This window comes from Leiobunum rupestre, chromosome 8 (assembly GCF_980474605.1).
Source record: "Leiobunum rupestre chromosome 8, qqLeiRupe1.1.hap1, whole genome shotgun sequence".
NCBI classification, from domain to species: domain Eukaryota; kingdom Metazoa; phylum Arthropoda; class Arachnida; order Opiliones; family Sclerosomatidae; genus Leiobunum; species Leiobunum rupestre.
Window position 1 is genome coordinate 12,825,902 of NC_143391.1, and position 13,621 is coordinate 12,839,522.

The 13,621-nt window shown below is 40.8% G+C and overlaps 1 protein-coding gene across 4 annotated transcripts in view; it reads right to left on the bottom strand.

Moving 5' to 3' along the window:
• The window catches only part of LOC149932442 (B-cell receptor CD22-like), a 54,252-nt gene that overhangs the window by 11,796 nt on the left and 28,835 nt on the right, over nt 1-13,621 (bottom strand). For 3 of the 4 annotated variants that reach the window (XR_016472884.1, XM_090156233.1, XM_090156232.1), the window contains 2 exons: nt 10,707-11,045; nt 6,980-7,234 (listed from right to left, as the gene is read on the bottom strand). Coding sequence is in view for 3 of the 4 variants with exons in the window: in XM_090156233.1 (XP_090012359.1) it covers nt 6,980-7,234; nt 10,707-11,045 (594 nt within the window). In the remaining variant the exon portion in view is untranslated. The remainder of the gene's footprint in view (nt 1-6,979; nt 7,235-10,706; nt 11,046-13,621) is intronic. The other variant, XM_090156234.1, reaches the window with a different exon arrangement.

Genomic DNA, 13,621 nt, shown 5'->3' on the forward strand with positions numbered 1-13,621 from the left:
CGATAGAGTTGACGGCTGAGTGCGCCGACTCGAAATTTCAGAATTTGTTTCGAAAAATCACGTCTCCCGAACGCGCCTATGTCATTCTAGCGGTACCATTCCCAATTCAATGATTACGACTGAGTAAAAAGAAACGGATCTAATTGAAAGTATATTCAACAGCCAAATCCCGCTGGAACCTGGACCCATACGCTACACCGATAATTTCTCAAACGGTAAGCTTGTATCGGTAATTTTGGCCTGATATACGCGAAACCCTCGTAAGTAACGGATGGTCTTCGTAGGAATATGACGCTGGGTCTTTGAGTAGTCAATATAAAAGAATATCTAACCGATTCCCGCGCTTCGGGATTATTCCCATTTATTAAAAGAGTGCGCGAGTTAGGTTTCACATCGCGGGGTTCGCTCAGATAGAGGTACATTTGTAATTATCCCGATAAAAATCGCCAAAGAGATATTGATTTCAAATGGAAGTTCGCCTAGTGGTTGGTTGCGCCGCTTTGAATACAATCTTTTCATCCGGAAACGCCAAGGAAACTCCCCCCTCTCTCTCTCCATCCCTTCGTATCCCCGCTTTGGCCTTCTCAGGCTGCATCTTTTCAGAGATGCCGACCAAAGAGAATAAACAGGGCAATGCCACGGAGGGGGGTAGAAAGAGGAAAGAGGGGGGGGGGGCGGACCTCAAAAAAAAAGAAGAGAGAAGTATCGAGAACGGAAAAGCAAGGCGCACTCGATTTGCTCGGCTGAATGTTTCTCCTCCGCTTGGCCTTTCTATTAGAAATAAACAAGCTAGGAATAGCTGAAAAGGGCGAAACTGGCTAGTCACTCGGGAATTCCTAGCCGCCGCTCCTCCCACCGTATAATCCTATCCGGCTAAGGTAAAATACCTATATATTTCTGACGCTATACGAGGATATAATCATTTCTCACCCTCCTAGTCTATAGCCTACGCGTTATTGGTTTTCCTCCGGATCTAGGATACGCTCCTATATACAACTGATACGTGGCGAGTAAGCAGTTATCTACTTAGCCCCGTCGAAGGTAGCGATATCTACGGAAAAAATATTTCACCGATTTATTCATAAGTCCTTTTTCGGTATTCATTATACGTTATTGGTTGATCCCAGAAACAAATTGACCCGACAATAAGTCGCTTGATTCAATTTATGTCATAAATATTATACGCGTTCTGTATTGGTACGACGGAAAACAATATTTAGATTATATTGGTGTTATTGCTTTCAAGTTTATCGATTTTTCCATCTCATCACTTGGAAAACGCTTTGATATGTATATTTTATAATATAATATATGAATATATGACTTTTACATCTAGGGGTTTATATATGAAATTTCCCATTTATTTGTTTTTATCCATAACCAAAAATTATCCGAATAAAATCTTATTTTTGGCATATTAAATCGTTTTATAACCCCGAATAATATCCATAAATAAACAGTTAACCGAAATTTTTATGAATAATCGAAATTTTGGCGGTTAATTTATCTGATCCGTCGAGCTTTGTGATAGCTTAAGCAAAACGCTCTTGAAACTTGAACAACGTTGAGATTCGGGTGCTTATTTCTGACTGTGTTCTTTTATACTTTGCAGTAGAATATTTCAAACGGAATTAGACTAAAATGTTCCCTAATACCCTTATCAGTCGATTATAAAATAAGCCGATTTCGGTTTATTTAAAGCCAGGAAAAAATAGAGTTCTGGTTACAAACTCCAGTTTAAAAATAACTTTGGTGTACTAAACCTGGTTTTTTATTCGCTTCGTTCGCGAAGGAGTGGACGAGTGCGTAGACAATGCTCACGACAATACAAAAGGCTCCTTTTCAGTTTTGTTCAAACACTTATTTTTCTTCGTGTCTGGCTGATAAAAAAATTCTTCTTCCCGTATACTCGTACCATGTGTTAAACTTCTACTGTACCAGCGTTAGTTTTTGTTAGCCATGATCCAAGAATCTAATGGGACTTGACTATTTCCGTTTTTTCGACACGGTAGGCTTGGCTTAAATAGGGAGACTCGCTGCCGCTTCAAGGCCATTTAAGAAGTTAAGGATCTTTTACTATTATCACTATGCGATCGGCCAAGTTTGTTCGAAATGAACTATAACAGGTCGATTCTGAAAATCAGTGGGTGAAAATTAGCTTGTTCATATCTTGTGAAGTTTAATTTTCTCTACGTCATAGCTATGGCAGGGCGCGAATTTAAGCATGGTTTTTATGGGCTGCAGTCCAGTGCCCTTTTTGAAAAAAATAAAAATAAATAAAATTTAAATTATCAAAAAGAATAAAATGTTAAAAACCACTAAATGTACAATAAAAAGTTGTTATTTAAAAATTAGACTAGTTTTTAAATAATTTTTTATTTTACATTTAGTGGTTTTCAACATTTTATTATCTTGATACGTATGTACAAGTGTCGCTTTAATAATATTTTCTAAACAATCGAAAATAAAAATTAAAAGAGATAGAATAACAGTTTTTCGACCAACAGTGTTAGCACCGGGCCTCCAAAGTTGACGGTCCACCCCTGATCTATGGGGGAAGGACTCCATACCTTTAGTAGTGTATTCATAGCTCGTAAAAGGCGGAAATTACTCCATTATCACCCCCCACCTTGCCGAAGCCCCTGTTCCTAGCTTTGTATCACACTTTCCCAATCTTAAGGGAATTTTCACTCTGTGATTTTCAGAAACGATACATTCACCGTGATTTCCCGTTTCCCCTTATTATCGCGATAATTTTTCAGCCAGAGATTCTTGACTCGGGCTTAAGCCGTCCAACTGAGAAGACCTTTTCTCGAACGTAATGGTGCCTTCAACGTTGATGTTCTAACGTTTATAGCACTTTATTTAATATCTCTATTATATCTAAAACGTATCAGGGTTTAAAAAGCATCAGTGTTTCTAAAAATCGACCTTTTTGGATAAAGGTCTATTTGCCAGTGGCAAATAGTGGAAAATTGGCCAAAAGTAGCAAATAGTGGGTGATAAAGAAAAATTGCATTTCAAAGCTTAAAAAAGTAATTGGAATTAAATGTTTAAGAAGTTTACTGTAAAAATGTCTTAGTTTACACTGAACTTACAATATTAATTAATTATTTCCAAAAAATTAACACACTATTCTAATGTTATTCAGAATCTGACCATTCCTATACATATATATTTGCCTTAAGTAGCCCAAATCTGAAATTTCTGTGTTAAAATATTTTATTTTTATTATTTTATAATTTTCTGTGGTAAAAATATTTACTGGCCTCTTTTTCCAAGCTGGAATTTTCCACTATTTTCCACCTCAGAGCGCTGAAAGGAATATGTAATTCTAGAACTTGTTAGGCTTATTAAATAAGGAAAGGCATTCAAAAATGTTTGACCGTGTGTAAGCAATTAAACATTTTGAACTATTTAGCGTTTTTAAATTATGATATAAGTAGTCCTCCACTTTCGTTGTTTTTCAAATTTAATTAAAACCGTAAATTAGACAGACCATTTCTCTCTTATGGCCTTTTAAAATACCAGCCCCCCCCCGCTTTTTTACCGTAGAATTCCCAGCGACTCTTTTACCGCGTCAAATAAGCGTGTAGGATATTATCCCCCCCCTAAACACGTCACTTAGCGTAACGACTAGAGATTGATCCTCTCTTTTATATTAAATTTTAATAGGAGAAAACCAACGAAGCCAGGACCTCTATAGGCGGACCTCTAGAAGCGTAAAAGGTTTGGGGGAATGGAAGCTTCTAAACTCGGATTAGAACCTTTGATTCATGGTCAACAACACTCATTGGGGGCAGGCCAGAATGCTCTGGCGTTTTCCTATACATTTATATTTAAGCATATTGGTGCCGCGTAAAAGTGGCGCAGGAGGGTTGGATGTTAATCACTTTAGTCTCCAACGAGTTTTTAAACTGCGAAAGCGGCACCCCCTCCTCCCTTAATTAACTCGAAAACGATTTCTGGCCTCTTCTCACGAAATACGGGGGCGCGTAAACCCGAATTTTCCGTGATAGCCCGAAACTAATTTTGTTAACAACCCATTTAGCCGGAATCTCACCCGCTTCACCGATGGCTTCTCGGGAAACCCCTCCCCTTCCCCCTGCGAAGGCGGCTCGCCTGTTCGCCCCCCCCCCCCCCTTTAACTTTACTTTATAGAATATCGAAACAATAATTTCGTTTAAGGAGAAGAACAGGGATGGAGTTTTACAAAAGGCTCGTGCGTGTGAAGTGGGCTTAAAATGTAGGATTAGTAAACGCGTGGCACTGGGTCTAGTTGGCCTCCGAATTTCAAAATGGGCACTCTACCCATTCTCAATATAGGTTGTCACTTTTGATAAAATACGCCGATTAGAAATCTGGGGCCCTAAGTATTAATGAACTTTGCGTACTTGGCCAAAAGGACGCGCACGCCTCGTATATCGAATTTGGATATTACGAGCCTAAAGGTTAATTTTATTAACTGTAAAATAGGTCGCCCGTAAATTAATGTCTTTGGAAACCTAAAATTCAATTCGCCCGTTTCGAATATATGAAGTACGCGTTGTACGTTTATAATTCAAGAGGGGAAGTTGGCATCCTAGATTAGTTATAAGCATTGGTACTTAATCTTCCGTCGTTAATACTTAATACCAATACGTATACGCGGATATCCAGATGTTTGGTGTATATACGCTTCTACGGTGTGTGTACGCTCGCGCTCCGACTCGATATTTGATATCCATATTTACAAAGCTCTAGAAACCTTTATGTACCTCGCTTAATATCAAACTATTTATCCAAACATAAGTGACGCTCCTAATTCTAACGCTTTTAAAAAAGTTATACTTTATTATTAACGATTTCCAAATTATAAATCAGAAACTAATGGAATATCTAGATGAAAGCGCTTAACTCGCGTTTGTATGCGTAATGCAATTCGAAGTAAACACGATGTTGACGGAATTATTGTTTACTTATCCAAAATCTTTAACTCTATGTCCATTGATAGGAAGTTTTATTTGGGTGGAAGATCCCTTAAGCAAATGATGGATCAAATTTTATACCAAAATTTGGAAGATACAAAGTGGACTTTGATTGAAAATAGCAGTCCAAAATGTGACACATTTTATCCAATTAAAATGTATAAAATCCAATTTTATTCCGATCGATTTGATTCGATTCCATTTGGATCCAAATTTGGACATTGAATCCTCATTTTCGTAAGGGATATTAGAAAACGGATATTGATATCTTGGCAAGTTGGACATCCCAACCATTCTGAGTAGTCCGTGTACACGAGTGCCGTAAAGAGCACGTTATTTCAATGTACTCCTCGTAATCGGTGTACAACTAGGTGTCGGCCCATCGGGCACCCCTGGCGTAGTGGATTGTAGATGTAGGGCAGACTCTTAACCATACAAGTACTTAACCTTTCACAATCCTCAAAAGAAAACTAAAACGAAACTATAGTACAGTAACCGAGGTACTTAAAGGGGATAGGCCAAGCTTTTACAAATATCGGCTTATTTGCATATCAAAATATCAACTAGACGTTTAATATACTTACACGTACCTTATTTTGTCTTGAAAAAATAGTTTTTGGCCTGAAAAGTTGAAACGCAAAATAACGCCAAGTATTTGGGTTTGAATTTTCGCCGCCATCTTAAGGTGTATCGCCAGCGCCAGCAGGACGTTAGTAAGCGATTTGCGAACTATCCTAACTTTTAAAATCGCGCAATTTAGGCTTAGGTCTCGTATAACTGGAACGCGCCGCGCGTGCGAAACAATTTTTAATACTATGTTGTTTTTCTGTCTCACCGATTTCTCACCAGGTGTCGTGGCGAAGGCGCGCTTTTCAATTCCCCGAAATTTTTTTATTTTTTTAAAAATTAACCACTTAATATTTTTTTACGCGGTTTTCGCCATAAATTTTAGTTTTTAACGGGCTATAGGGCTATCTAACTGGTTAAAGCTTGACCGTTCCCCTTTAAACGAGAACGCCGAACAGTTTGCTACGCAATTTTGTCGTTTCATAAAAAATACTCCGAGACCGTTAGAGTATAATAATATACGCAATATTGATTTTTCGTAATATTCGTAGTTTGTTAGAAAGTGTCCATTTCCCTGGTGCTGTATTAGCGCAACGATTAATCGTAAACATGCCGTCGATTTAGAAGGCGCTCTTTCCCTTCCATTTCGCCACTCCGAAATGGCGTCCTTAATCACTAATAGACGGACAAAAATCTCGTTCCGCGCGCCTCGCCAACGAGTAATTATTGTTTCGTTTGTTCTCGGTTTATTTTAGAAAATGATTTGTCCACTTTTCCCGCTAAAACAGTCTTCGTGTTTTCCGCGGAACGACGCGGCCAGTTACGAAACCGCCGGCCCTTGTTTTTCGTATAGATAATAGGAAATAAATGAGACGCGATAGTGCCCTATAGAAATCGATTAATTTCGTTTGCCGGGGGTGGTCCGCTTCGAGTCGGGGAAGTAAGGTGGCCGGAAAAGGACAAAAGTTAATTCTATATCGCTGGATGGCTAGTCACCCCTCCCCGCGACTCAGAGCGTAACGGCTCGGAATATTTTCCATTAAGAGGGTCATTATTTAGTACAACTGCTATTAGATTGCTACGAGAATAAAATAAACACTTTTCCCCGCAGTTCCCGGCTTAATGAGCGAAGTCGAGATTCATCGCGTATTCCGCCACCGTTCTTTATATACGTATGAGTTATAAGGAGAAGCCGTCGCCCAGGGTCTAGATGTACGCGAGAGCGTATGTCTACAATCGTGGCAGCGATATTTTGACGTGCCAGAGGCCATTGTTAAAACACGCGAAGAGAACGGCCAACACCCAGCGGCGCAAAAAACACGGGACTCCCGACTTGTTGAATTCCCCATTTTCGATTAAGATTTGGGCGTCGGGGAGGACGTTCCGCTCCTTTTTAATCAGAGCCCGATGTATAAATAAAAGAGGCGTATAAAGACGAGACTTACGTAAGACTGTGACATCGACGTCCGCCTGGGCTCTTCCGTGTCGGTTGGAGACGACGCAGGTGTAGCGTCCTCCCATCTCTCGGGAGACGGAAGAATTGAAGGACAGTACCGGACCAGAATGAACCAAACGTTCCCCCAACAACCAGTGGTAATCCCCTCCAGGATTGGCCGACGCCGAACAGCGCAGATCCTCCACCAACTCGCCCTCCACCAGTTCGATCTTTGCCGACGATAGCTCGACATCTTCCGGAGGGTCTAATGGTAACGATAGAAAGTGATCATTTTCTCCGACATTTTCTTTTCTACTCCGTTGTGTTAAGCTTATCCGTAACTTAGAAGCGCTTTTAAGTATCGTTCTAATCTAAATTAAATTTTAAAGGCTTATTAGAAGATTTTCCCGACCACCGCTCTTTAGAATTAGATAACTTAATACTGGACTAACGAGGAGACTACCCGAGGTGATAATCACCGATTTTGTTGAAACTAGGTGGGTATGTAGACCTTATCGTAACATGTAATTTCATCTATGGAAAAATTGCAATGGGCATTAGTTTTGCCATGGCAACCGAAAATGTTTTTGACAACACAGTATGTATATTTGTGAATATTTGTGAAAAATTTTAAAAAAATTTCAAAACCAAAAAAAATAGATCAAAATTAACAAATGAAATGAATTTTATGATATTTTGATGAATTTTGGTCAATTTGATCAAAATATGTAAAAATTGATCAATTGTTATTTTCAATGGGACAATATACAGACTGTGTTGTCAAAAACATTTTCGGTTGCCATGGCAAAACTAATGCCCATTGCAACTTTTCCCTTGGTGAAATTTCATGTTACCATAAGGTCTACATACCCACCTAGTTTCAACAAAATCGGCGATTATCACCTCGGGTAGTCTCCTCGTAAGTTAACTCCGCCGCATTATCGGTCTAATCAAATTAATATTAGGCGTTTTACCGTAGGTCTCTCGCTCTATGGTCTATTACGCGGTCTATAAATGAAAACGGATGGGTTGTTTTATTACGGCCTAGTTAATTACGTTATCCGCAAAATCCAATTTGTAAAGTCCGTCGTATCCGCTGACATGTTGAGTCGCGGTCCAAAGTTTGCCGAGTTTCGCGTAGGCCTCATTTTGTTTGGAAAACCATTGAATCGTAAACTTTCGTACACAATGGCGCGAAGGAATATCCGAGCGGATATTGCGCTTGGAGTACGAGTTCCCCGACACCGCGGCGGCTTCCAAGAGGTTCGTACGCGCCAAGAGGGAGGAGGAAAAGGAACGATACCCGACAATGTCCGGCAGCCAGCGCGCCGCTCTATAACGATATCATATTTAATCTAACCCGTATTAGTTTTACGACCGACGTTTTGCGGATCGGAAAATTCGATACGACATTCTATCGAGCTTGTTTGAAAACACTCGAGAAACGGTCCAGTGAGGGGAAACGAAAAATTTAATATATAAAGGATAAGAGAGGGTCCCCCGCAGCCAAGCCGGGTCCGTCCGACTATGATATAAAAAGAGCATTTGCTATTTTATTCCGGTAGGGACCCATCTTTTCTATCGTCGATAGTCGGCTTCTCCGCTCCGCGCGGGCATCTGTACCAGCCAGTGACGCGTGAACCAAACCGGAACGTTTCGCGTCCCGAGTTCTCTCCCGCCGGTTATTTTCTTAAAGTATAAAGCGTAAAGATAAAATAAAATCGATGAATCTGATTTTTATTCCTCGTAAGCCACTCTCGGCTAGCGATCCGCTGTTCTACAATAGAGCCTCCTTTTTTGCGCCGACGGGGAAAGATACTACCCAAAAATCAAAGGAGAAAGAGCCGCTAGAAACTGGCGTGGGTGGACGAATCCCTTATGCTCGAAATTCAATTAGATTTACCCGAGTCTGGGGGCTTAAAATTCCCGAGGCTCAAAACCTCCTCTTTCTTATTTACTTTTTCGTTTAAATATAATTTTTTTTACAACCCTAGCTTCTCTCGCGGCGGGCGCCTATAAGTGATCCCGTCTAGAAAAGATGAAAGATGGATCGAACGATAGAGAATCAGAAAAGGTTCTTTAAAAAACTCGGAAGATATGGCCTGAGGTTTAATACCCAAAAAAAAGTGGAATTTATTTTCTTTAACTATAGTTAAAATCATACGTTTTTGGCGTCTGACTTGTTAAATTTATATTTTTTAGGGTGATAAGACAATTTGTAGTTTCTTAAAATTAAATTTTATTTACAACCGTCATCGTAAAAGATATCTTTTTTATCTTTTTTATTTTAAATGTAATTAGGATTTTTAACATTGCAAGAAAAATGATTTGAAAATTTTGCAAATATTGAAATTTTTCGACTCATAAAATATCCTAATTTGATTCTTTACGAAATTCGCGCTTTGTCTTGATTATTCGAAGGCACGTTCGAATTGCTCGAACGTTTCGTTTCGTCTTTCGTTTATGGCGTGTCCTAAGTAATTTCCACAAGTTATACGCGGGAAAAAAAGTATATATACTGGTTAAAAAGGGAGGGAAAGCAAAATGGCTTCAAGCACGCGAACCGGTAATTGTTGATGAAAAGTTTTTGGAAAAGACTCTCTCTGCCCGGTCGAAGTAGTTCGTGATTTTTAAAGCTATTCTTTGTTCACGAACGAAAAAACCGTCCGGAATAAGAGTTCGAAAGGTAAATACGATAGAGACGAAAGAGTCACGTCCGAACTAAGTCCACGCGCGACGGTCTCCGAATTTAAATATACAAATGAGCGCTTTGAGTGGGAGCGATGCTTTTTGGCTCTGTGTAATTGTAGAGTGCGCGAAGAGAACTTAGCGCCGGAATCAAATTTAACCAAACAGCGGTGTCGATGGTAAAGTGAAGAGCGAAGCATTTGCCCTACCACCGTCTTCTAGCAACCAACTGTCTGGTTATTCTCGACTAAAGTATATACAGATGACCCCCGCGGTAGAAACACCATGTAGGAGAACGAGAGGCGGCGGAAATCATTTCCGGAGAGCGTTGAAAGGCACGACTCAACGAGGAACGCGGGAGAGAGAAAATGAAGATTTCCTCGACCCCTTTCCTCGGCACCCGAAGGCCTCCTCAACTCCGCATCTTCCCTTTAAGGTGTAGCCAGCGTCTTCTCTCTGGGGCTAATTCGCATTCCTGGCTTAGGCTCTCATTGCCGGGAAACGGGACCGAGTCCAGCGCCATCCTTCGGCGCCGTGATTGCGATCGTCAACCCCTTCCACCGGATGATCGAAAAAGTTACCGTCTTTCTTCCCCTCCTCCTTCCCCTCTTTGGCGCGGCACCAGAAGAATGCCCTTATACGGATTGGTCGTTTGGCTGGCCGACTGAGACGTGGGATCCAATTTTCCTCATTCGTCCGAATTCAAAAGCGACGACTAAGACGACCTTTTTCGGCCCGAGTAATTTAATAACAGCCGACTCTCTTCCCATTACTATTCGAGCTAATTCGGGAATGGTGAAAATGCGCCATTTCCAAGCGGCTCTCTCTCTTCGCGCGCGCTGCTTTTATTTATGACCTTCTTTCGATATTGGATGCCGTTTTCCGGCTAAAAATGGGATAAACAGGTAAATGGAAAAAGCGAAGCTCGGGTTGTTGAGGAAATGGGTTACTGGTAGCGACGGTCTAGAGATGAGGAGAAGGATATTCCGGAGCGAAGTAGAATTAACGCGGTGGGGGGACGTGGAGGAAGCGTAATTAGGTTTACTCACATTCGATGGTGAAGAGGGTGGAGCTGGAGACCCCGGGCCCCACTCCGTTGCCGGTGCTCCGGCAAGTGAAGACGCTGTTGTGGAAAGTTTCCGTCTGCGAGAGAGCCATGTTCCAATTCAACGTCGACATCACCGAGCGGAACAAATTCTCATCCGGGTCTTCCGCCACTAATTGAATGCTCGAAGTGAAGATTCTCGACTCAGCCAGGCTTTCGTTGTTTCGATACCACTGAACGTCGCACGGTGGTTCGCACTCCACTCGACAAACCAAGCTGACCGAAGTCGCGTTCCTCAACGCGCCACCTCGTTCCGGTAAGGACTCGACGAAATTTGGCGGTGCTACAAACGGCAGGAACGAAAAAAAAACAGCCTTAATTGGAGAGGTAACTCTCAAGTCTGTTTACGAGTTCTTAGATTGTTTGTAAGAGGCGTATACGTTTAAAATTGCTGCAATTTCTTTAAACTTTAATTAACAAAAGTAACTAGGTTGTCTCTAGCTACCCGATACTCAAGCGAAGTAAGCTAGTTTATAACCAATCTAATAAACGATTTAAAAGGTCATATGTCAGTGGGGTAGCGGAGTGGTTAGCGCTTTCGCCTCGCAGCAAGATTAGCCGGGTTCGATCCTAACTTGTGGCACTGGATGAAAACTCGGAACTACCACTTCAGGGTTAAGTTTGCAAGTTCTCTCCCCACTGGTTAAAGGGGTTTCCCCCGAGTTCTTCGGTTTCCCCTTCCCATAAGAACTTGTCGAGGTTAACGGTAATAGTTAGTGTAGGGAGCATGGCATGAAGGGCTTGCCACCACCCTCCTACGCATTGTAACCCGGTCACGTGTTTAAAGGCGTTATAAGTCGCTAGATTACTTGTGCCAAGGGTATTAGCCTGGGTGATTACTATATTATTCGCCTTCAATTGCCCTTCCGATTGCCGAGATCGATGGTTACTCACAGGTCTAGCAGTGTCTAGAAATTACTCGACGTCATTTTGGTTGTTCGAACACAGGAAAATAAATACGTAATAGCGTATTACAAACAAACCATAATGGAAACGTTTAAATTTGTTTGAAAAGCAATCACCTCATTTAAGAAATTTATTTTTTTAAGTTTTGAATATTGATTGTTTAAATAAAATCTCGTCGAATTTTATGAATATATTTTAATCGCTTTTTATGCGAGTTCCCATAGACTAGCGTGTTTTAAATTTTGACTTCATCGCAGGTGGAATTTTCAAGTTCGTACTTTGTCAGGACAGGTTGAATTAATTAACTTTTACTATTATTACGGCTGTAACTATCTAACGAACGAAAAAAAAAATTCGCCATTTGAGTGGTTAATAAGAAACTTCCTATCTGATAAATGTTAAAGCTAGCCCCTGGTAGTTGTCTCGCGAGTAATAATTTTGATCACTGCAGCTAGAACACTTCTACAGGCGTTATTAGATTAAAAATAGGTCAGATCGCATTCTGATGCACGAAACCTTTTACGATATTATATTTGTTAAATAGCGTTATTTCGTTGCACCCACGTTCGTAGAAAATAAGTATTTTGGGTAATTTGGTCGCAATTACTAACAACCATTTGAAGATAATTTGAAACGAAGCGCTTCTACGTCAAAGAGGGGTATGGAGGGGGCAAATTATTTCTCAAATTACGGTGATTTCCGAGTCCGTTTGACTTTTCTTTTCGTCCAAAATGACGCCCACACGCGGCCAACTATAGAACAATGATGGCGCCAAGGCCTAACACGTCGACTCTTTCCATAAGGCGACCAGGGCTTTCGGCGGTTCCATTTTATATCTTCTCGAAACGCCGCTTAAACTTAACCCACGCTGTAAATAACGGAGAGTGAATTAACCTTTGCCGAAAAGCGCGGTTATCAGCGTGAACAGGCCGTTAACGGTCTCTGTCGTAAATTTTTAATACTCTCTCGCCCCCTTAAAAAACAAAGACTCAATTGGGAGCGTAAAATCGCGTCTCTCCGTTCCGTTATATACACGTACCAACGCGACCTATACTCGCGAGCATACAGGAAACGATTTAACTCAAACGGCGAGCGCGCGCCATTTAATTCGTAGTGGACATTTACATCGTTAGTGATATTTAAGGAAGGGAATGGAACAAAGCGCCTAGCGAGGTATAATATAATTAGACGAAACAAAACTTTTCCCCGCTTTTTGCTTGGTTGGTAGGGTTTCGCGATCGAAGTTATAAGAAGAAAAGTGCCATTCTCCAGCCGTATCTTAACCGCGTGACGTTGCCGTTGCGGAGTTTTGACGGGCGACCACTGATAAAGGAGGCTATGTATTTTTTTTTTGCCTACCTGAAACGGGTCGATATATAGTAGAGTCGACGGATTCGCGTTCGCGTGAACAGAGCCGTTTTTGCCCAATATTTCCAAAAGCTAGCGATAATTTTGGTTGCCTTAGCAGTTTTGCTGCATAATTCACGTTTATGTAAAAGGATCAAAACGTTTTTACGGCGCGTTTTTACCATCTCATTTTTCACGCTCTTTCGCTATGGGTCAGTTTTTTCTTCTCCGAAGCGAAAAATCTATATTCTTCAGTTCAACCTTTTCTTTCTCAATAGACTATCAGACTATGTGGTCAAGATTTGTTTTTCGAAATAGATCGTGCCATTCATTCCTTCTGCTCCGCGTTTTTGCAAATTTTTATTGACATTCTTCGGGCGTATGTCTGTAAACATTCAAACGTGTTTGAAAAATGGATATAAGCATTAATGCCATTTAATTGTCTCCGATTTGATAAAAATGGGGTCATTAACATTAATTAGGAATATTAGTACTACAATAAGTAACATAATAACAATACTTATGACACTTCCTATTGCTCTAATGCTAATTTTCTAACCGAACCTTTCTTCGGCACTGATACTCTCTTGAAGCTGTGACTTGGAC